Raw genomic sequence first — 22,948 nt, forward strand, 5'->3', positions numbered from 1 at the left:
GAGAAGCTATAGGAAGGAGTGCCAGGCACGATGAGCAAAATATAGAAGCAGAAGTGAATCATGTTATTACATAATGTAATTGGAGTCTGCAAGCACCAAGAGAAGACACCTGGCATGGGAAGAGGAGGAGGCAAAAGCCTGGGAGCTCAGAGGTGCTCTTCACAAGAGCAGTGAACAAAGCTGCAGCAGGAGATGGGCCGAGTCAGCATGAATGTGAATGGAAATTACATTCATTTCTGTACAGTGCAGAGGTGCGTAAGCAACTGTAGTGCTAAAGTAACCCCTGAAAAAATCCCTGGGCTGTGGAAAAAAAGTTATAACAGGACCTCTGAGGACTTGCAGGTGCATAAGAAAATAGGGAAATACAAGTCTTTGAATAGACCAGGCAGCTCCAGAGCTGTTAGTGCTCTGTGAAGGTGGTGCTGTGATTTTCTGGTAGGAACTATAGACATTGAGGTTCTGAAGCACAAGCCTGTGCTGGTGTTGCCCTGGCACGCACAAGGTACAGAGAAATGAGCCACACTTTCTCTGGAGCCCAGTGGGAAGGAGGTGATGAATCAGCCATTTTACTGGGAAGGTCTCCTATATGCAGCAGCCTGAGGAAGCCAAACTAGAACCAAAACAAAATAGAGGAGCTGTGTCAATATCCAGGGTGGGAGCAATGGGTCCACAAGGCCCTGTGGACATCCCAGGGGCTGTGGGTGTAGAATACAGGCCTTGAGGGACATCTATAGACCATGCAGGCAGAGGTGCCTGAGCTAAAGCCACTAGTCCCTGAAGCAGGAAGCTTGTGCCTCTGTTGATGTGGCACTAAGACATGGGTTCACCTCAGTAATATGTCCCACTCTGACCTGTAATTAACAGGGCGCAATGGGCTTTGGGACTGGGCTGAAAGACACTGAGTGTGGCTGGAGCACCAAAATTTTCAAGAGAAGCTTGCCAGAATAATACAGCAATCACAGTAAGAGGTGCAAAAAAAAAATAATTTAAGTAAAATAATGACAAGTTCATTGTGTGCCTCCAGTGTGTGCAGAGCTTTACATGACAGCAAGCAGCTGTGAGGAACTTGGCATCCCTGCAAGCATCTTATGATTTGTGCTCCCATTGGGAAGTGAGTGAACGAACTACAGCTGGATCAGGCAGTAACCCCGGTGGACTGAAGTCTGCTCATCCTTGACCTCACAGATATTGTGCAGGACAGAGGGAAGACAAATATAAACTCAGACATTTCTACTGTGCAAAGGGCGTGAGGGTCACAGAATGAAAAATATCATCAAGCTGAAGGATAGAGATGATGCAGTCTGCAAAAGCTGACACAAGCTAGATTTTGTGATCACTTCTCCTTGCCCTTTGTAGGAAAGAGCAGATGCTGCTGGTGGTGTAATGAGAATTCAGTCATGTACCTGTGCTTTAGGGAGCTCAAGTCTGAGTAATCCCTGGATGATCCAACAATGCACAGATTTAGCATCAATGGCCACAAAATTAAGCCCAGAGTAAATGGCACAAACAGGAATAATCTTTTTTTCTTTCACTGATGTGTCCAGCAGTTTGACACTTGCTGTGTCCAAGCAGCAGTTTGTTTAGTAAACTGTTTTTACTGGACCACAAACCTGCACTGAGTTTCAAATTCATGGACAGCTTGCACTTATTGCAAGAAATAATTTACAATTTTGAGGTGTATATGGCGTAGTTAAGGGGAACTTAGTTCAAACATATGTAAAATAAGCTTACTGGGATAGTCTGCGCACCTGCAGATGAGAACATCTGAAGAGCACTTCGATTCATAGCTGTGCCAAGACCACTTTATCAAAAACTAAAGAACCATAACAGCAGCAGAGGTGGAGGCTCTAACAATGAGAAGAATGTAAGGATGTGGTTTGCTCTCAAGAATGTCTTCAAAGAAGGTAGGAGGGGGAAAGAGAGGAGGCAGGTAGGCTGCTGTAAGCAGAACGGTAGGAACAAGAGAGTAGCAAAAGGAAATAGCTGAGGCTGTAAGAAGTGAAAAAAGTTGCTGAGAACTGAAGAAAGCTGAGAAGAGACCATGTTGCTGAAGGGATCTTTTCATCAGCCCTGCACTCCTGTTTTCAAAAGCTGTTCATGAAGTGGTTTGCAGCACAAAAATGTATTTGAACAATTTATTCTGATGTTCCTACTAGGAGAAGACCAATGTGATATCCCAACTAGGTACTCCTTGAAAAAAAAAAAAAGGCAACATGAGGAATGACCTGCATTTGCTGGTCAATTTGAATGACTTTTCAGTGAAGTCAGTCTGCCATGCAGGAGAATGCAGAAGGACATCTAGGGCCACCCCGAACCCAGCACTCTCAGGCAGAGTTAAAGGCAAAGTTTAATATGCACCCTTAAAAAAGAAAATTTGCTTTGTACCTGCACTGCAGCAGGCTGAGACACTCATGCATGGCCCTGTGTTCACCTCCCCACCGGCTCCTCTCCCAGACCTTGTCTAGGCCCTGAGGCCCAGGCATGTGTCCTTGGCTCTTGGGGACTGTGGCATGGGGAAGGTGCCCCTTGGCCTGTGCAGCTCTGCCCAGGGCCAGGAGCTTGGACCCACAGGAGGAAATCTGAGTTTAGGATCAGGTGAAGTGGCTGTTTCAGTGGTGCTGAGTCAGGGGGGCTGTGGAGAGAGGACAGGATACCTCTGAACGCCCTGGGGTGTGGAATGGCACAAGAACTATGACAGCCAGTGACACCAAGTGGTAGCAACCAGGGTACAGTTGTGTGTGTGGCAGTGAAATTGCTGATATTTTCCTTGGTGCTTTGGAGCCTGCATATTTAATACAAACGTTATAGAACTGGTAGGGAAACCCAAGGCTTTGGGTTGCTAAAGAAAAGGTTGTGACCTTGTGTTGCTAAAGAAAAGGTTTCCAAGATACAGCCTCATCCAAAACAAGTTTTGCCTCTTACTTAGAAGCTTTTCACTCTGCTGGGACTGGAGCTATGGATTTGCTGCCCAGGTTTGCTGAGAAGCAGCCTGACAAGCATGCAAAGGTCTCATTTGCCAGCTGAGCGATCGGAGTAAAAATCACCTTGTGCCTAAGATAAAGGGACACAGAAAGAAAGCCTTCAGAGCATGTGCTGAGGGACTGGCAATCTCCTATGAAGTCCTGCAGGTGTTAGAGGGACCAAGTGGCTTCTGGTGGCACAGGGTCCCCTTGGAATATGAGCTCTACATACCAATGGGTTTTTGCAGAGTTTGCTTTTGGCACAACTTCACTCTGAGCATAGCTTAGAGCAGAGCTGCTTGCCCACCAGGTGGTATTTCAATGTGTGTCCATCCGTGTAACGCTGCAGAAGTATTGTCGGGGAAAAAAAGCATTAGCAGAGTTGAAGAAAGTGAGGTTAACAATCAACAGCTGTTGGCAATGTGGTCATGGGCTGTGCTCTATCCTCTGCTTGCAGAAGTGTTCTCATGGGCTCCATCAGCGCCAGCCATTTGCAGATGTGAAGCAGTGTGGGCAGGAGTCTGCTTCTGCTTCCCACCCACTCTCCCAAAAAGCAAACTCAGAAGCATAGCAGACATAAATAGGTACTTCTGGCATGTGATTCCCTTAGTCTGTTCCAGACATTGGTAAGGTGAACCATGCCCCAGAAAAATGTATTGCTTGGTCTCAACTGTAAAAGGAGTCTAAGCAACTTGCTCAGCCATAGGTGTCCATACTGTGACATCTGAAGGTGGGGAGATTCATTCCACCCTTGTCTACAGATACTGTCACAGACCACAGCACAGCATCTGCAACCCTCCCTGCCTTTTCTGACATGGGTCTGGTGAATCCTGACACAACTACTGCTGCTGTGGTGTCTCTATGTCACAGCAGAATAGGTGAAGCTGTGTTTCCCAGGGATCTGTGTCTCAAAGGTGGATGAGTCCAATGCAGATGACAGCTTTTTCACATTTCCATGACATTTTTAATACCTGAGTATCTCTGAGGTTTTTGCTCCTCCATTGAATTTCATTGAAATTTGCCAATTCATGAACAGGCTATTGCAGAGAAAACAAGCAGAAAGCAACCACATCAGCCTTGTTTTCTTAGGAATTGAGAGGAGTAGAGTGATCACCTTATTTTTGTGCTTAGTCTGATCCCTAGGGAAAAATCTTTCCAAACACCATATTCCACAACATAATACACAATTGAGACACTGCTATTGAAACTGTGAGCACACATATAACAGATTTCTACTTGCATCTACACCTTATTTTATATTACAATGCCATCAAGAGGGATGGAGGCACTTGTCACAGCTATTGTTTGTCTTTCTGAAGTTAATTGCACTTTAAAATTTCTTTTTTCCTCACCAGAAACAGAAATATAACTGCCAGGAATGACTGTGCAAGAAAGCAGCATAAAGCTATGATCATGTATATTTGATGTAGGATCAAATAAAACAGAGGAATTAGAGACAGAGATAAGTATATGGGCCTAAATCTTTGGAGTTCAACTTCTGCATCAAGATCAAGACAGGGATATTCTGCCCTGTAGATTTGAGGCATTTAATCTGACAGCAGCCACTTCAGAGCTTTCCTGTTGTGTGGGGCATAAAGTCAGTTGTGATGACTTGATGTCAGATTTAGGATTTATTGAGACAGGGACATAGATGGGGTGTGAGGCATGTGCAGTGTGAAGGCACAGCCTGATGCAAATACATTGGGTAAGCCCTCCCTCTTTAGCTATCTTCCCTCATAAAAGAGTCCCTGTTAACTTAGCAGCTGGAATTACATCCAGAGAGAAACCCAGAGTACATTTTAATACTGAATTAACAGTGAAATTTGTTGGCTCTTGGATTTTTAGCAGATGTGTTATAAGTCTAACCATTTAAATGAAGAATTGTTCACCAGTTACTCATTAAGGTTAAGACTTTAAAATCTTTCACAACGTGGCACACAGTGTTTGGGCAATCACCCAGCTTGTCCCTCTGTCCTGAAGGGAATGGAAATTACTAAACTTGGCACAGGTTTAGTGAGCTGCAGCATGGAGAGAGGTTCTGGCTCATCTACTCTGAAAACAACCACATGAGACTGCAGTTTTACTTTTTGATGTGGTCTCATTACAGAAGAGTATGCCAGCTGAATTATCAAAATGAAATACTATTCCTTTTACCTGGCTAAACACTTGGTAATTTTACTTGAGGTTCTGGGGGAAGAGAGCTGAAACTGCTGCAGTGGGTGTAATACCCACAGTTCAAGCAATAATTTAGTCCATAGTACCTTTATGGAGGAGCTGAGGTCTCACCCTGGTGTCCTTATCCCCTTCATTGAGGAGAAAAGGAGGACAAGACCTAGATCTAGAAAGGACTAGGTCTTGTCCTCTGAGGTCCATACACATAAGAAACTGCAGTGAAATAGGGAGGCCTCTGCTGCCTGTGTGCCGATGTTTGCTACATAAAATCTTTGGAGAGATTAGGGTGTGCTCCTGTTCTTTTATCAGAAGTCTGTAATGAGAGAAGAGAAGGGACAGCTCTCAGATGCAGAGTCCCTCCTTTGATAGCAGATGAACTTCCCTCTCCCTTACTGCATGCATCTGTAGATCACTGTGCTGAGCTGCTGCTAGGATGTGGGAATGGTTTTTATTATAAGTATGCCTAGTATGTACTTATAACTTATATTTATTTTGACAATTTTCTTATCTACACCAAAAGTTACTAACAGCAGTCACAGGGCTCTGGCTACTGAGCACCTTCCCTGTTCTGTGGTCTCCAGCATATCCTCCTAGTGCAAATAGTATTCTCCCAGTTTAACATTCAAAAGTCCTTACATTAAATGTCTCCTGGAGTCTTTTCTAGATGATGATTTCAGAACAAAAAGTATTTCACTGAAAAGTTTATCACTGGCATTCTCAGCATTTGTCAACCCTCCTTCAGAGATAAATGCCATTGGAAATGATGAGATGACTCTGGGTTCAAAGTGATGAAAAATCGTCAGTTTGACATAAATTAAAGTGATCTGGAAGTTTCTGACTTAGCCTGATCAATTGCAAGTGTACATCTCCAAGTCTGGAGATAAGACTCTTGACTGTGTCATCTTACTTCTCTTTTGAATTTTAAGTGCTGGTTCTTACCTAGGATGAGAAGACATACCATCATGTAAATGACTGGACAGCTCTGTGAAAGTCTGAGTTCTGCACTAATAAATATTTGGCTGCTGGGCTCTTTTATCTCCCACTTAACAGGAGATAATAGATCCTATTCAGTGGGAGCCATTTAAAAAGGAGTTAAGGTCTTTTTTATCCTATACCACAGAACAGAAATATGGCACCCCAAAATAGAGACAGATAATTCAATTAGAGGAAGTGTAAAAGCTTTAGCTTTGCCAGGGACCTAATTCCCTCAAAGGATACAATCTGGACTGGATTAGAGGCAGAGATTATTGTGGAAAAAACTGCGTGGTTACAAACCTCTGGGTAAATGCTCTTGCTCTTTGATGAAGTGTGAAGTAATTTACACCTTTTTGCCATATGTTTTGCTGAGTCTGAGTGTGTATGCATGGGTAGTTATGTGGAATAAATGACATATTGTAAAGTCACACTGTCAATTTAATTAATTTATGTGCCCGTGCTTTTAGCCAGAGGAACACCCTGCTTCTGGATGGTGGGTGAGGAGCAGTTTGAGGAAGATGCACTGCCAAAACAAAGCTGCCTCTGTGCACATGTAGTAGGAAAATCAAGTGTTTTTGAAACATTATGGTCACAAATCATGTGCCTACAGGCTTCTCCATGATCTCGGCTGTCTCAGTCTGACTCAAAGGTAGCACACTGGGTCAGCCCAGGAGAACTGCAAAGGGAAGAGACTGCTGGCAGAAATGGGAGACTGAGTGTTTGAGATGATATATTCAATTCAGGTGCCAATTAAAATGGCTGGTCACCCAGATCCCTTCTTCAGGGTTTGTAGACACAAAAAGAGCAATAAAAATATTATTACTGGCTTCTGCAGGACAAGGTGGGGAAATTTTGTGAAAAAAAGAAAAAAATCTGGACTTGCATCAGTGCTTACAGTATGGTTAGAGGTGTAATGGCAGGCATGCTCCTGAACCTTTGGCCCAGGAAGCCTCCATTTGTTTTCTGCACTCACACTGGGCTTGGCTGCACTCTGCCTGTGGGAGTATTACCATGTGTTGCATCACTGGATTTTGCAGCTTAATTTTGTTGCTTAGTTTTCCTCCAGGAGTCTTCAGAGGTCTTTATTTTTCCCATCTCCCTGATGGAAAGGAGATAGGTAGTGACACTTCCACTTAGGTTAGGATGAGCAAATCCAGTAATGGGGATGTGCTCTAGAGGCTGGGGAAGGTTGGGAAGCTTTTCCTGGCTTGTGAGAGCTGCTGGCAGCTCCTGATGCACCACTGCCCTCGCCCAGCTTTTGCAGCCACTGTTGCAGAAAACGAAGTAAATGGATTGTGGGTTTGGGATTTTTTAAGCTACCTTCTTTGAGTGACATTAAGTGCAGAGGTTAGTGGTGGGTGTTAAAATACTCTTCTGGTTCTGGAGCTTTTTCACAGGGGCTCAGATAAGGTGGGGGAGTTTCTTGTGTTTGGTGCCGATTGGTGAATAAACTCAAGTATGCTATGTGGCTTAACCACAGGGACCTGTTTTCTTTCTCTGCCGGAAACACCTGCCAAAAAAGCTGTGTTCACTTGGGCTGTATAAAGAAAAGCCCCAAATGAAACTTCCAGCCTTATAGCAACAGGTCAGGAGGTGATACTCACGGTACACTGGTTTAAGTTCAAAGCATCTCACTGTGCCAACTGGATATGAAAAAATTATGGTTGTTAATTAAAACAGAATATCAATATAAAGGAACTAACGATGCTTTCCCTCTCATAATTACCAAAGAAATGCCTTTTACTCTTATTGAATTGGCTAAATTATAAGAAACACTCAGAAAGAGTCTGAAACTAAATACATGTGGAGAGTCTACCTTACATGGGGAGAGTGATTAATGCTAACAGAAACAGAAGCTGAGGGCAACTGGGGACCTGGGGTTTTCTTAATGACAAGAAGCAAGAGCTCCCTGGTCCCTCACCCAAAAAGCCACCTATTGGGCTGTGGGGTTGAGTTCCCCTGAAGATAGGTGATCCAATTGCTGTAGTAACTTCTGTGGATCAGTTGACTGAAAGTGTCCAAAAGGCTGCCGGCCCTCAGGTAATTCATCAACGCATACTGGAACCTGATCAAGGCTCCCTGATGACCATGTCGGGGGATCCAGATTCACATTCATGAATATGAGCAAGATGACTGGGACTACAGCTTGTAGTAAAGCTGTAGAAAGGGAGCTACCTTGTGTGCCAGGGAATTAACGGATTGTTGTCTGCTATCACAGCTGTTTCTGCAAAGTGAGCTTCCTCTAACTAAAGATCCTCTTGGAAACTAGCTGCAGGACTGCAGTGAAGTATGATGCTGGCTGTTTTCTGAACATCCAGTTGTCACCTTGTTCAGTTGTGACCTGAACACACTGATGCAAAGCACTACACAGGATTCCATTTCTTCAAACACACTTATGTATGAAAGTGACACTCAACCTTGTTATGATCATGCTTCTCCGACACTAGTCATTTAATCTGTGTTAAAAGTCATAAATTACTAGTGCATCAATTACAGAGTGAGTGTTATTTATCTCTTTATGTCCTCTGCCACTTTTGAACTGACCAGGGCCAACTTTGATGTGTCAGCCAGCCTTCAATTAAAGGCTACTTTTGAACAGTATCCAGGTTTGATACATCCTTTCAAGAAGGATCAGTGAAGGATACTAAGAATTGTCAAGGGGAAGGCTTCTGTAGGTAAGGAGACTGAGACTACATCAGTGACAGGTGAGGTTGGATGCAGCTGTAATGGAACTGCAATTTGGACAATGGAGTAACTTCACTGTTGGTGTCACATTATCACCAGCTGTCAGTTAGCTTTACTTCTCATCACACTAGACCGTAAAAAGAGTGCAGGCTTGTATCAAGTTACATTGTCACCACTGCAAGGAATGGCCTTTTACCAGGGTGTAAAAAAACCCCAACAACTTGGAGAAGTTCTTGAAAGAAAACACCATTTAATGTAAGTTTACACAAGGTCAAAGTGCAATTAGAACAAACGTGCTGAATACCATGTGCCCCCCAAGTCCCAATTTTAAACCCATGACACTTCATTCTCAAAACCACCACAGGTGGTCACCTTCCACTTTTTCCTCCCCTTCTCTCTAGCTTTACAGAGCACTAAAAATTTAGCCTGTAAAAAGTATAAAATTTGTGCATTGCAGAAGATACCTTCTACTATGAAAGTGCAACAGATAGACAGAAGAATGCCTTTCTCAGAATCTTCACCGCCACCCTGCCATTCTATTCTATTCTATTCTATTCTATTCTATTCTATTCTATTCTATTCTATTCTATTCTATTCTATTCTATTCCATTCCATTCCATTCCATTCCATTCCATTCTTGCCCCACTTTGTGGGGATACCCATGAGATTCTCCTGTTAGGGTTCCCCAGCCAGAAGGAATGCACTGCATACTGGTTTGGAGGAAGTCCAGCAAACCTAAGACCACAGCGGAAGACAGTGAGGAACTCCCTCTTTGTCACAGCCATACTATTTGAGTGCACAAAGAGAGGGCCCTCTCCTCGTGGCCGTGCTGCCATGTAGATACGGAGAGCTTCAACTGGACACACCCACATCTCTTTACGTAGTCTCAGTTGGATCAAACACCTCTGTTGGCCCGCGTGGGATGGGTGCAGAGAAAGGGTTGCACGTCCTTCTGTCAGCTGGAGGTCACTCAAGTACAGGAGGTCTGGCTGTGCTATATTTTGGTGATTTGCCACCATCTCTTCTATATGGAGTACACCAAAAAAAGCTACAGTAAAAATGGCACGGAACAACATACACTCATAAGGAGAACTGCACACAGACTCCAGAGTTCCCAGGAGAGATCTTAACACTTCAATTGTTACAGGAAAGTATTCATCATTTGAACGGCTAGTCCTCTGTTTCAGCCTTGACATCATGTAACAGACAAGAGGATCTGGAAGAGGATCGGGATGATCTACCATTCTGGAGATGAAGGACAGTCCTTCCATATACATTATTATTTTTGTGGGAGGCAGGTCCTGGGACTCCATGGCGACCAGAAACTCTCTAATTTGTTCAACTGGAATTGGCCAGACTGCAGACAGAGCCATGCCTTCTCTAAAGGAAAGGAAGTTTTTCAGGCCTTCATGGTAGACTTGCCATAAGTGTCTCTCTCTTGAGTCCTCCAGTAATAGCAGAGCCTTCAGAGGCCAAGGGCCCAAGGAATGCTTCTCAGGATCCTGGCTGAGCTTATCTGCTGAAAGAAAACCATGTTAGAAATGGCAAGCAAAAGCAGGTATTTCCCTCCCTTTCAACATGCTTTAGCCTTTACTTGAACTTTTCAGAAAAAAATCCTGTCCCATGCATTCTTATGACTCTCATCTGCAGAGTTTCCAACACCCAGAACACAGGAGGAGAATTACATTCTCAAAACCCATAACCCTCCACCTATTTGTCTCTTTAAAGCAACATCTCAAGCCTAGTGACAGATCTGACGCCCTATTGCAAGGTTTCTGCGACCTCAGACCTCCGTCAGTGGGCACGAGTGGCCGGGAGTGACAAAGGCACCACAAAGTAACAATGTATTGAGAGATCTCAGAAGTCTTCCAATAGTGTGGTCAGACCCCATGGAAGAACCCGGCAGGACTCTACCCACCTCCCCCACCACTCAGCTGCCGACTGCCCCTCCCTGTCCCACCAAGGGCACAGTTACCAGCTCCTTCCCCGCTGCCAGCCTCCAGTCCACTGGTACCACACGATCCGGTGCAGTCGCCCGGACAACACGGCAGCCACCCCATGCCGGGCTCCCGCCGCAGCAGCGCCAGCAACGACCAGAAGGGTGAAGGGGCAGCAGGCAGCTCAGCTGTTCTCTGCATCACCAACAACACAGCAGCCACACAGTGAGAAGCACGAAACAGCAACTCCTCGACGGTGCTACCGTGCTGCCCTTTTATACCCTGGCCCTCCTATCCAAATTGGAACGCCCCCTTACGTGTCCTTCCGCGGCTCAATCCGAGCCTGTGCCTGAGGGTCCAAGCGGGGTCCCCCCATCCTGCCTCCTCCGCCCTCTGCCCACGGATCTGCGGGGGAGTTCCCTGGAGGGCGAGACTTCCAGTACCTGGGGACTGCTTAAGCGGCCCGTTATCGCCTCCATTGTGCTGCAGCTGAGGGCTAAGGAAGGAGCGGAGAATGTGTCCGCGGGTGGCCCAGTCTGTATGCCTCTGCCACAAACCTGTGCCATTTTGTTACTAAAAGGAAAGAGCCGGCAGCAAGGGGAGTTACAAACGCAGTACAGGTCCCTATGACGGCCAGGAGTCATACTCAAATCTTGAGGGGGTGGAAGCTCCTAGGGAAGGCGGCCGCCGGGATCCCTGTACAGCTTTCTGCAAAGGGAGACCAAAAGCTCAAGTTGTCGGCTAAGCAGCCTGGTAGCTTTGGTTTTTCTTAGGATTTTTCTGAGATAGCTAGTGTGGAAAAGCAGCTGTTTTGTTGAACTGTGCAAAAGCATCTCAGTGCGTCGCTTGTACTTAACAGCGAAGGAAGGTTGTTGAGTAATTCAGAACAGAGCCAGGTGCCCTGAGCTATTCTCTACCAAACCTGGAAATCACATCTTGCAGAGCCCAGGAGAATAATTGGGAAGTAACACAAGTACATTTCTCTCCTTTTTAACCTTATCGCTAAATCCGGTCACATTTCAGACTCTGTCAGAGGACGTAATGAAGTCCAGGCCGTTTCACACCTTTCAGTTCTCAGGCCGCGCCTGGCTTCCCATCCTCCACCCAATGGCCCAGGGCAGCGCTCGGACCTCCGGGGCTCTTCCGAGGAGGGCGCTCGATAAAAGGCCCCCAGGGCTCGGCTCTGGCAGTCTCCGTCCGGGGCAGCGGCTGCTCGTCCTCCTGCCATGGCCTGCACTGCCCGCGCTCCGGCCGTGCCCGCCGCCACGCTCTTCTGGGACATGCTGGCACTGCTGGCCCGGGAGCCGGGTATGGAGTGGCTGGAGCCGAGCCTTGCTGGGCAGAGAGCCACCTCCCCGCCTCGCAGCCCAGAAGCACCGCGGAGCGGTAAGTGCGGGCCGGGGCCGGGCCGGGCGCTGCCGAGGGGCGCCGCACCGCTGGCGGCCGTGCCTCTTACCGGGCAGCTCCTTGGTTTTGTTCGGGTTCTTGGGGGGTTTGGAGGGAGGTGTCGACAGAGTTCTCCCTCCTGGGCTGGGAAATAATGTTATCTACTGGAGGGAGTGTGCTGTCTGACCTTTGTTGCGGTTGCTTCTGCAAGCCGTCCCTTGGTTTAAAAATTGTTTTATATTTGTCTTCTCCATTACTACTCCACAACCTTGTAAATTCACAGAGTGTTACCACATCCAGTGCCTGAAACGGACCTGATATGTTGCTTGTTTCTCATTTGAAAAATATCTCTGGTGCACCTGTGTGAGAGCGGTCTATCAGATAAACTCACAGCGTTATCTGGAGGTCTGATACACTCGGGAGTACGGGAGCCTTTATTGCCGTTTAAGCAGTATGCTTATGCCTCTTATCACCATGTGCTAATGTGGATCTTCTCTCGCAGAAAGCGACACCAGTAATCATCAGAAGCATTCCTTGGGACCTTGGCCTCTGAAGACTTTGTCGTTGCTGGAGCACTCGGGGGATAGTAGGCTCTGGCAAGCCTACCTCGAAGGACTGAAGAAATTCCTTGTCTTCAGGGAAAGCATGGGAATGCCTGCAGCCTGGCCAATTCCAGTGGAGCAAATTAGAGGATTTTTGGCTGTGGAATCTAATGATTCCTCCTCGAAGACACTCATATACATGGCAGCACTTTCTTATTTATCAAAATTGACTGGTAACTCTGATCCTCTGGAAGATCCTATAACCTATTGCATGGTGACAGGGTTGAAACGTCGAGCGGGTATCCTGAGGGATAAATATTTGCCTGTAACAATTGAGATGTTGCGATCTCTCTTAGGAGTTCTGGAGTCTGCGTGCGTAACTCACTATGAATGCTTACTGTTTCGTGCATTATTTACTGTAGCTTTTTTTGGGGCACTTCGAATAGGAGAGATGGTGGCAAAGCACCGTAATGTACTGCAGCCTGAGCTGCTGTACCTGAGTGACCTCCAGCTGATGGAGAGGAAAGTGCTGCTTTTTCTGCCTTATTCTCCTGTGGATCAGGAGAGACATGTCATCAGCCTAGCGCTGTCTGGAGAACCATGGGTGTGCCCTGTTCTGGCCCTCCGGAGCTATTTGACAGCTCGTCCACGGCAGGAAGGGCCGCTCTTTGTGCACTCGGACTTCAGGACTGTAACGAAGCGGGAGTTCCTGGCGGTTCTCAGACGTGCCCTGTGCCTGCTGGGACTGTCCCCGGAGCAGTACGGCGTGCATTCCTTCTGGCTGGGGACTGCTGTCACTGCTGCGCGCTGCGGGTATCCCGGGGAAGATGTCACTCGCCTGGCAAGATGGCCCTGTATGATCCCAGGAAGATTCTTACCAAGGAGACGAACAGAATAGAAGCTAAGGAATCATCTTCTTTATGTAGAGTCAAATTTAGCTGTATAGTTTCTAGCCTTTGACAGGAATTTAGTATTAACACCTGAAATTAATTTTCTACATCACAGTGGGGTGATCCTAAATTCACCCAGAACTTGTTTGTTCTGTCTGTATTTGAAGGTAGGGGGAATGTCAAACCTTTGTGCATAGACTGCATTTTTATCTTGTATAGTATCTTTATTATCTTGAGATAATAAATATTGCCTTTTTAAAAACGATTTCTGCCTACTAGTACTATTGCTGCTCTTTACTCAGAAATCATAATCTTGGCTTGGAGAGCAAAGAATGACAAACTGAGAAAAGTTCGTTTGTCATTCTTTGCTCTCAAAGAAAAAATAAGCTTTTAAGGAACTAGTTCTAAAGAGGAAGTAGTTAAATGGTATTATATTTTGGCACAGCTCTACATGTTTTAACACTAACATTTCACTAAGGTGAAAAGGAAAGTATAAGCTACATTATTAGACAAATAACAGACACCAAAAGATGATTTTATTAAAATGTTGACCATCATAAAATGTTCAAAATAATACCTTTTACTATTTAAAAGGGTGATAGTAACTTTTCATCAAAATCTGAAAAGATTTAATCTAATCTTCTAGATTCAATTCCCTGTGAGCATAATTAGCTTAATCAGTATTTTAAATAACAAAAATAGCACATGGCTCACCTAACAGTTAATGATTTCCTTAGGACGTGATACTTCCTGGCCTTAATTTGACCTGCTTTTTTCCTGAATTTTAAGTTACTTTTTAAAATTGAGTTTTCAACCATAACCATAAAGTACAATGGCTTGAATGTTTCTAATTTTGGTGTTAATAGCATTTGTAGTACTTTGATAGCCTCTGGTGGAAAATATTTTTCATCATATGGCTGGATGGGGACAGGAGTTGTTGAGTCAGACAGTCCTCTGTCTGAGAACTGTGGTGAGCAAGCCTTTTAGATCACCCTTATAACTAACACTGCTTCAATCCTGTACTATGATTATAGCTCAACAGGGTGGTTTTGTATCTTGCTCTGCACTATACCCTTCTCTAACAAAATTATGGGGAACAGAAAGATGGTAGCTAGCTGAAATTGAATGCTGGCTTGGTCTCCATGTGGATGATCAGCCATGAATTCTGAGACTTTTTGTTTTTAGTTGAAATGCAGCCTGTCCATGTAGGGTGCAGCAACACTTCTGCGGTTATGCTGGTATCAGTGATATCAGCTAAAATGTATTTTTCATTTCTTTCTTTTGTTCACTTGAATTGCTTGTTTGCACAGTAATTCCATTTCTGTGCATGAAATCTTAAGTGTGAATAGAGCTGAGCAAATGTAGCATCTCCCCAGGAGTCATTCTGAGGTGCCCACCAGTTGCTGCTGCTTTTTAGGCTGAGCAGATACTGAGACTCTGAGCCATTGACCACTACCCTGTGGTTGTGACAGTCCACCCATCAAATCCATCTCTTTCCAATTTAGAGAGAAGGATGTTGTGGGGGACTATGTCAAAGTCTTTACAGAAATCCAGATAAATTATGTCTGTAGCCCTTCCCTTGTACCCTGAGGCAGTCACTCAATTGTAGAAGGCCACCGGCTTGGTTGGGCAGGACTTGTCCTTGGTGAAGCTGTGCTGGCTCCCTCAAATCACCTCCCTGCTCTCCACATGCCCTAGCACAGCTTCTAAGAGAATCTGTTCCATGATTTCCCCAGGCACAGAGGTGAGCCTGACAGGTTGGTAGTTTCCAGGGTCTTCCTTTCTACCCTTTTTAAAGATGGGTACAATATTTCCCTTTTTCCAGTCATCTGGGACTTCACCTGACTGCCATGACTTTTCAAATTTCATAGAATGTGGCTTAGCAAGTATATCAGCCAATTCTCTCAAGACTCTGAGATTCATCGCATCAGGTCCCATAGACTTCTGTGAGTGCAGGTTCTTCAGGTGGTCATAAACTTGATCTTCTCTTACAAGCGCTCTGCTTCCCCACTCCCCATCCTGCTGTCCACCTGCTCAAGAGGTGTGGGAAGAAAGGCTGATATTAGAGACTGAAGCAAAAATTTGTTGAGTACTTCAGCCTTTTCCTCATCTATTTTTACCAATTTTCTAACATTGTTTTTCAGGGAGGCTTTACCTTTGAGGTTCCTTTTCTGGTTTACATATCTGCGCCTAGGGTTTTTATTCATTAAAAAGATCAGAAATTTTTCTTCTACACCTGGTTGGTATGCATTTGATTCCATTTTGATTGTGATCCTTATATCAAATACTTAGAATGACAGAAGTAATGTGGCCTGCTCATTACTTCAGTACTAATCAAACAACTGTAAATTTTATGTCCTTATACAGCTAACATTTAAAATTTTTAATTGTACCTTAGAATTCATAATCCTGAAAGAGATGAAATTTGAAAGTATTTGTTTTCATATCTACTAAAAATGAAGTAAATAACAAAATCAGATATCTGCCAGGTTTCACACTAGGATCCATGAGTATTTCTTGCTTGCAGAATGAAAGCATCCTCTGCTAGTCTGACTAAGCAGCATTCAGTGTCCTTTGATACAAGGATACAAGATACAAGTCCAGAAAATGAAGAATAAATAGTCAAATGCCTTTAAACCTCTTAGGGTTTTCTTTACAGTGGTTGTATGGAAAATTATTTGTGATATAAAAAATGCTGAGAAGAATTTTTGAGACTGCTAAGGCAAGCAATTTTGTCTCCCATATTTGTTTCTTTTCTGTAACCAATACCTGGATGAAATGTAGCTAGGAAAAGAGAACCCTTGTAAACTGAGGGGTTCCATCGATTTGCTACTTGAAGCATCTTCAAAGTGGCTTTCACATATCTACTTAGAAGTCTTTGTTGCCTTGACTTCTTCCTTCTACTTGCTGTCAGATATGTGTATCCATCAGTTGTGATGTTACCTGTACATTGAAGACACCTGGTCATTTCTCCCCGTAGCAAGGAGGACACTGACATTCAGCAGCTGTAGTAGCAGAATGCTGGGCACAGCATACCAGTGCTCTGCTTACCCTGCTTGTGCTTTCTGTTGAAGGTGTTTCCTTTCATATTCTTAAGTCATTCCTCCTCAGGAGGTTTGTAATTTCTAATGTTGCAGACTTTGAAACTGTATAGAATTTGAAACAAGTATTTTAAGATATCAAAAAGAAAAGCAATGTTTTTCAGTCAAGATAGGTGAATGTTGACAGGTTGTGATGCAAGCTTGGCTAGAAGCATTAGCATAGTGCCAAATGCACCAATTACTCACTGAACCATCTCTCCCAGTGAGATGTCATAATGTATTGCTGTCTGGCTTTCTGAGGTTGGCTGTGTATTCACAGCAATGTGCTGCTTAACCATACCAGCTACCTCTGTTGCCTTGAAATACCGTCAGAAGAGAAAGAATTACAGAACAATGTGTACCATAGGTTTTTCTTTATGTATAGCTTCCCACCAAGAACAAATCAATTATCCATCAGACTCCAGTGTAGACCTTACCTCAGTCATTGGATAAGAAACAGCTGTCTCATATGGCAACGTAATATGCTCCTTTTGTTAGAGCCCAGGAGTAAAGCCAATATGGAATTTGTTGTTAAAATTGTTCCATGTTCTAGGAATGCTCTTATACTAACTCTTTGCTACTAGTTTGAGGAACTGGTTCTTGTACTTTTATATACATTTCCCAAAAGCTACAATAACTGCAGGATGATTGTAGGATAGTCTGACTTCTCATAGCCCTGTTAGCTATAAACTGCACTAGTCCCTCTTGCATTTTGTCCAGCATTTTGGTTCTCTTTCAAAATAAAATGCAATTCCTTAAGCTAAAGGCAGCTGAGCAATTGGCAAAGATACTTCACAGCCCCCTGCCAATTGTTGGCAAGCAAGGAGCAAATGTTTTCCAAAGCACAAAAACCAATCAGATATGATATGTGGTTGTAGTAGTTATTTAATGTCAAAACACTTTTTTTTTTGCCTTAACAGCTTTTATACCTCTTATCACCTTGTGGGTCCATTCCAACTAAGAATATTCTGTGCACCTTCCACAGTACTTGAAAAATAGCAGCTACTTAAGCCTGTAAGATTCAGGTCAGTGTTGTAGGCCAACATTTTTAGATGGTGAATCCTATGTCTTTATTGGCAAAATAAGCTTTTTCAGCTCACTCAGCCAAAGAAAAGATGTTCCTTGATGCTGACTCCCTGTATTAACACTTCAAATTATTTTTCCCCCTAGAAGTACTTCATCTCAATACATTTGTTATGGGTTGAAAAGAAGAAAACAATATAATGTTTTTTTGGACAATTGCTTGGAATTTTGCAGATGAAAATTGACAGTATGAATACAGCCTTTCTTAACTAGCCACTGTGCTTACAGATACTTCAGGAAAGGGATGCTGTATTCAGCTGAAATGGTGGTGCTTTGTTCCTAAGATATAAATGACTCTCTTGTGCTAGAATGAGTGTAGCTGCAGAGTTTGAATAAATCAGCAGGTTTACTACAACGTTTTGCTCAGGAGGAAATATTTTTTCTTAAACCATATGTTATAAATGAATGCTCTGATTTAATAATTAAAGAAATTTATTAAATGATCAAAGTATAAATTTGGAAAAAAAAGGAAAGCCACAAGCAATTCGACTCCGAGCCAGGCGATCAGTGTTGGGGAGACTTAGGACTTGGTCTGTATTGCACCAAAGTCCCCGTGGGTCTCTGAGGGTCAGTTCAAAGGGGTTCATTTTTATACAGTCTCTCGGGCTTTGGAAGGGGGACTTCTTTAACATATTATCAGCTTTCCCAGAACCGGTGAAGATTGCTGGAATCCTGTCCGGTGAAAATCTCCGGGATAAGCTTCTGATGATGCCTATCAGAATGCCTCCTGCTGGGGTCTTGTCAGACGAGAAATCCCTTGGAATATGCATTTCTGGAGACATTGTCTTTTTGGATTTCTATCTCTTGGCTTGCTTGTTGCCCGACACTGGTTTTAGTACACAAGATGCTGTGGTTTTAAATTTCATTTAACATGAATTATTTTATAACATATATTGCATATTACACATAGCATAATGTAGGTGTGTCCATGCTATGACATTTTAAAGAATGTCAGTGCCCATGTACCACAAGATGTTTCGGTAGCTAAACCCCTGATTTATCAAAAGTTCTTTTCCCTCAGAGATGAGTAGTTGCTGCTTGTTTTATCCCGTAGAGAGGTTTGTTAGGGCCTAAATGCATTGTGGTAGTTTAGAGTTGTGTCCTCCTCCATGTAGTTGTGTCATATTTTTTGTCACAAGGTGGATGTGAGTTTACCAGGAAAGCATATATTTTCAGGAAATGCTAAACCCTCTATGCAGGTACCCCTGTGGTCATGATGAGTTTTGGTAGTGTTTTAAAGGGGTATTCCTATCAATCGCTCAATTTTGGAGAGGTGAAACTTCAGTTTTTGAGTTAGTGTCTAAACTGCTGCCTTTCAGTCTCACCTCTTCAGACATCGGTTTAATGTCTGGGGTTTTTTTGTGATATGCATACAACCTGGGCACCTAGAGCTGTCTTCAGCCTGCAATGAGAGCTGGGAGACTTCCCTCTACTCCAAAAGCTGAGGTAGTGTGCTGCCTTCCATGGCTCAACAGTGATCATCAGGAGGAAGATGTTTGAGTCTGTCAGGACACTTGTAACGGTGTAGAAATTTTTCTCTAATTCAGTTTGGTTTGGAGCATCAGGCTGCCTATCAGAGCAAACTTGGGATTTGTGTCTAGGCCCAGAGGTTGCCTTTGTACAGAGCACAGATTCTGCAATTGGCCATTCAAAGGCATACTACAAAGCTGGAAATTATCCCAATGAGAAAGAGCTGTGTATAAACAGCTTTCTGATACCTAAAATGATTAACTAGCTTTGTCCTTAGCCCTGCCAGATACTGATGGACAAAATACTAATGAGCTTGTAAGCATTGTGGAAAAGGGGTAACCTGCTCCATATTAGATCATATCTTGTAATACTGGCCTTCTAGGTTCAGAAAGTTTCTCTTCAGGGTCTGGGAGGTGGTTGGCAGAGCTGCCTGTGTAAGTGAAACCAAAAAAATTGATATTCAGAAAACACCAGAACTGTAACATTCAAATGAGGATTTCCCACCTCTGGAAAATGTGGCTAATATTCTACATTAGCTCATGAGCTAGAATTGTGAACTCTCCTAATGTATTTCCTATCTTCTGTGTGTACAGCAGGGTGGAAGAAAATATGAATGAGTATGTTGGTTTCGAGTGGTAGGGGATTTTTAGAGAGAAGGAAGGAGGAGGCAGTAGGTGGGTGAGAAAACATGAGGTGGAGAGAAACATGTAGCATCTAAATGAAGTGCTGTGTTCTCCAGAGCTGTTGTTACCCATGCTGTTAAGACCAGTTAGTCTAAGGAGAGAAGTCTGACTCTGAACAGTTAGTGTGCTGCGTGACCCTATCACAAGATAATATTCAGTAGCAAATGCTGTGAAGAAAGTGAATGCAACAGCTTCTGTGGGGAAAAATTGGCAGGAAGGCAAGTAGAAGCAGACTGTGAGACATTTCTTACAAACTGTGCTTAGAAACCAATCTGTTCTTCTTTATTGTTCTCTGATGGAGGGATGGATTATAAATGGTACAGACGGCCTTGAGGCCTGTGATAGTACAGTATTTGCAGCTTTTCCAGTTGAAGTCTTGAAAACTCTTAATGGTTTTTATGCAAAAAAAGGGGTAAGAATCCAAGGGTAAAATTCTGAAAATATACATGTGAAAACCTTAGGCTCAAGTGCAAGTTATTATTTTATGCAGGAGAAAAAGGATTGAAAGAACAAAATTCTAAATATGTTTTTACACTTACCTACATTACTTATAGTTTGGCTAAGATAAATATCTAACTTTGTACGTTTTAATATGAAAGAGACCTATGTAATCTCCACTTCAGTCAGTCCTATTTATATTTTTGATGATGTATAACAGTATATGTGTGTCTAGAAGCACAAAAAGTTACATGTGTTATGGGAGTGGTGTACATGCTCAGTGCACCAATGAATGGTCCACTCTTGTCCCACTGAGTGCTAATAGCTCTGTTAATAGCCCAGACCCATTCCCACGAAGTCAAATGCTTGAACAAAATACGTGGGAGCAGGGTTGGATATTGTGCCATGGACCTCACCCACTCTCCACACCAGCAGAAGCAGCCTGTGCTCCAGAAGAGGTTTTGTACCGACTCGCAGCCCTGAGTTCCATGGCTGGAATTCGCTGCCTCGGAACCCCCGAGGGTTGCTCAGCTCTGCTCCTGCCGAGCAGGGCGTCCGGAAAGACCCCGGATTCAGCCACCAAACGGCTTTGCTCCTTCTGCTTATCTCTCTTCTTAAAAGAACATCTTGTCTCACTGTGACTTACATCAAATGTAAGGCAAATAATCTGCGGAACGGGTGGAAGTGGGCTGTAATGCGATGTGATTTTTGTGCGATAAGCCGCCTCGTCTCTCCGGCTGGATCAGTAGGCTGGGTGACAGGGCCATCTGCTGGCAGAGGGACTCCGGCAGCATCCCTGGGAACGCTGCTGGGAACGGCTCTCGTTCTGGGAGTGGTTCACGGCTTCATTCCAGCTCCCAAACACCGCGACTCTTTTTAAATTATCTTTGTAAGCGGCTTCGTATCTTGTATTAATTTCTCATTTGGTAGCAGAACTTTTTACTATAAAGAAAGACAATTCTTTAACTATAAATTTAAGCTTCATTCAAAAGTTAAATGGGATGTTTGATCTGGGGCTAGTACTGCCTTAGATCATGCCAAAACTTAAAAACTATGTTCTGAGGAAGTGTGGGTTTGTAGAAGACTCTCTCACATCAACGATAAATTAATGTTAATGTTCGGCATTTGTACAAAATACATACGGTAGGGATATTTTGATTAAAAATACAAATCAGCTATCTTGTGAACAAACATAAAGAAGCCAAATGGTCTGTCATACTAACATTGTTAAATTTCTTGTGTCTTCAATATTGAAAAAGTTTTTGGAGGTATTTTAGTTTACTTTTGCAAGCACTGTGCAATCAATGCAGTGTCTCAAACGTAACAAACACATCTAATATAGCTGTGTGCTCATGTTTACCTGTCTGTATGTTTAATTTAAGTACACCACTCCACACTGCTTGGCATGTATGTATTGCTGATGCAACAGGTCACATGGTTGTCTCAAACCTGTGGCAGAGCAAGGCTAGTCCTGGTTCCAGTAGTGTTTATAGCAACTCTAATCTTAAAGCAGTATCCCTCATCACTCTTGTGATTTGAACAAGAGATGTTATGCAGTAGCTCCTTGGTGACAGAATGGAAATTTATTGTAGACTCAAATTTTCCCCTGAGAATGCACTTATCTGACTGTATAAAAAAAATCTTTCGTCTTTTGTCCACAACATTTGTTGTCCCTAGCATCATATACCTTCACCCCACAGAGAATGCAAGTTATTACATACTGCCTAAGGGCTGTTTGACTGACCTTTTTGACTTCTAAACAGTTTTCTACTTTTTTACTCCTTTGACAATTCAGCAAATGAAATTACAGAGATGGATTTCATTACAGGAGCTTTGACCAAAATTATTTATTGCTTACCTAGTAAATCTAGCTATAAAGGCAATTGATTTATAAATCCCACAAAAGCCAAACACTAGCTAGTGACTGCTTGTAGTGCTGCTGTGTAGAAATTATGTGTATATGTGTATGGAGGGATAACTTTTCTTCTAGCCAAAAAACTGTGCAGGAGTAAAGCAACAATATTTTATGTCCTCTGTGTATCAGGACTATTCTGGACCTTTTTTTTTTTTTTTTTTTCTGGTAACTCATTCTATATTTTCACTTTCTGTTTTAGTGACTCTTTTCTGTTATCTGTTCTAAAAGTATGGCAGAATGGACTGCAGTGTATCAGGAAGGATGGATTGGACTGTGGAGAGGAGGAAGTAATCTCTTGTCTGAGAAACTTGAAAGAAATTGTCTGTGGTACTAGGAAGCTAACTTGAAAACATGAGTAATATAGACAGAGCTATTGAAGTTCTGACCGTCATGGCGAGATGGAAGGCCAGATGAGGTATTGTTTCATATTCATAGTTTTCTCCTGAAATTCTTTTGGCTAAATGTAAGTGTGGTCCAGTAACTGTAATTTTTAAAATCACGTTTACCTGTGAAAAATTGTACTGTATAAGGGAAATGGCATTTTACCTGCAAAGTCCAGTTTTGCTCTTGATTTACTGTGCTGAGTACTGGTCTTCAAGTTGTCTACACCTTTTGAAGTTCTTGTTTGCACAGTGATATTGGGCTACTGAAAATATTAAATGTGTTTTCTGACTTTGGTGCAACTCTTCCATGTTGCAACACATTGGTAATGAAAACCTTGTTTTATCATCG

The 22,948-nt window shown here is 43.3% G+C and overlaps 2 protein-coding genes across 3 annotated transcripts; one reads left to right on the forward strand and one right to left on the reverse strand.

The window, feature by feature from the left end:
* Positions 1-6,923: 6,923 nt before the first annotated feature.
* LOC137473147 (uncharacterized) lies at positions 6,924-11,835 on the reverse strand. 2 transcript variants are annotated; one of them, XM_068188924.1, is made up of 3 exons: positions 10,768-11,132; positions 9,452-10,308; positions 6,924-7,206 (listed from the first exon to the last, which is right to left on the reverse strand). In XM_068188924.1, exons 1-3 carry the CDS (start codon positions 10,928-10,930, stop codon positions 7,180-7,182), a joined length of 1,047 nt encoding a protein of 348 aa, XP_068045025.1. In that variant the 5' UTR covers positions 10,931-11,132; the 3' UTR covers positions 6,924-7,179. The 2 variants fall into 2 exon arrangements, 1 of the variants encoding a protein (XP_068045025.1); XR_010998625.1 differs by lacking the exons at positions 6,924-7,206; positions 10,768-11,132 and adding an exon at positions 11,725-11,835 and having other exon boundaries at positions 9,440-10,308.
* Positions 11,836-11,991: 156 nt separating this feature from the next.
* Positions 11,992-13,810, forward strand: LOC137473149 (uncharacterized). The gene is made up of 2 exons (XM_068188928.1): positions 11,992-12,115; positions 12,618-13,810. The coding sequence occupies exons 1-2, from the start codon at positions 12,010-12,012 to the stop codon at positions 13,553-13,555; spliced, it is 1,044 nt and encodes a 347-aa protein (XP_068045029.1). The 5' UTR covers positions 11,992-12,009; the 3' UTR covers positions 13,556-13,810.
* Positions 13,811-22,948: the final 9,138 nt, after the last annotated feature.

Source organism: Anomalospiza imberbis, chromosome 4 (assembly GCF_031753505.1).
Source record: "Anomalospiza imberbis isolate Cuckoo-Finch-1a 21T00152 chromosome 4, ASM3175350v1, whole genome shotgun sequence".
Taxonomy (NCBI): Eukaryota; Metazoa; Chordata; class Aves; order Passeriformes; family Viduidae; genus Anomalospiza; species Anomalospiza imberbis.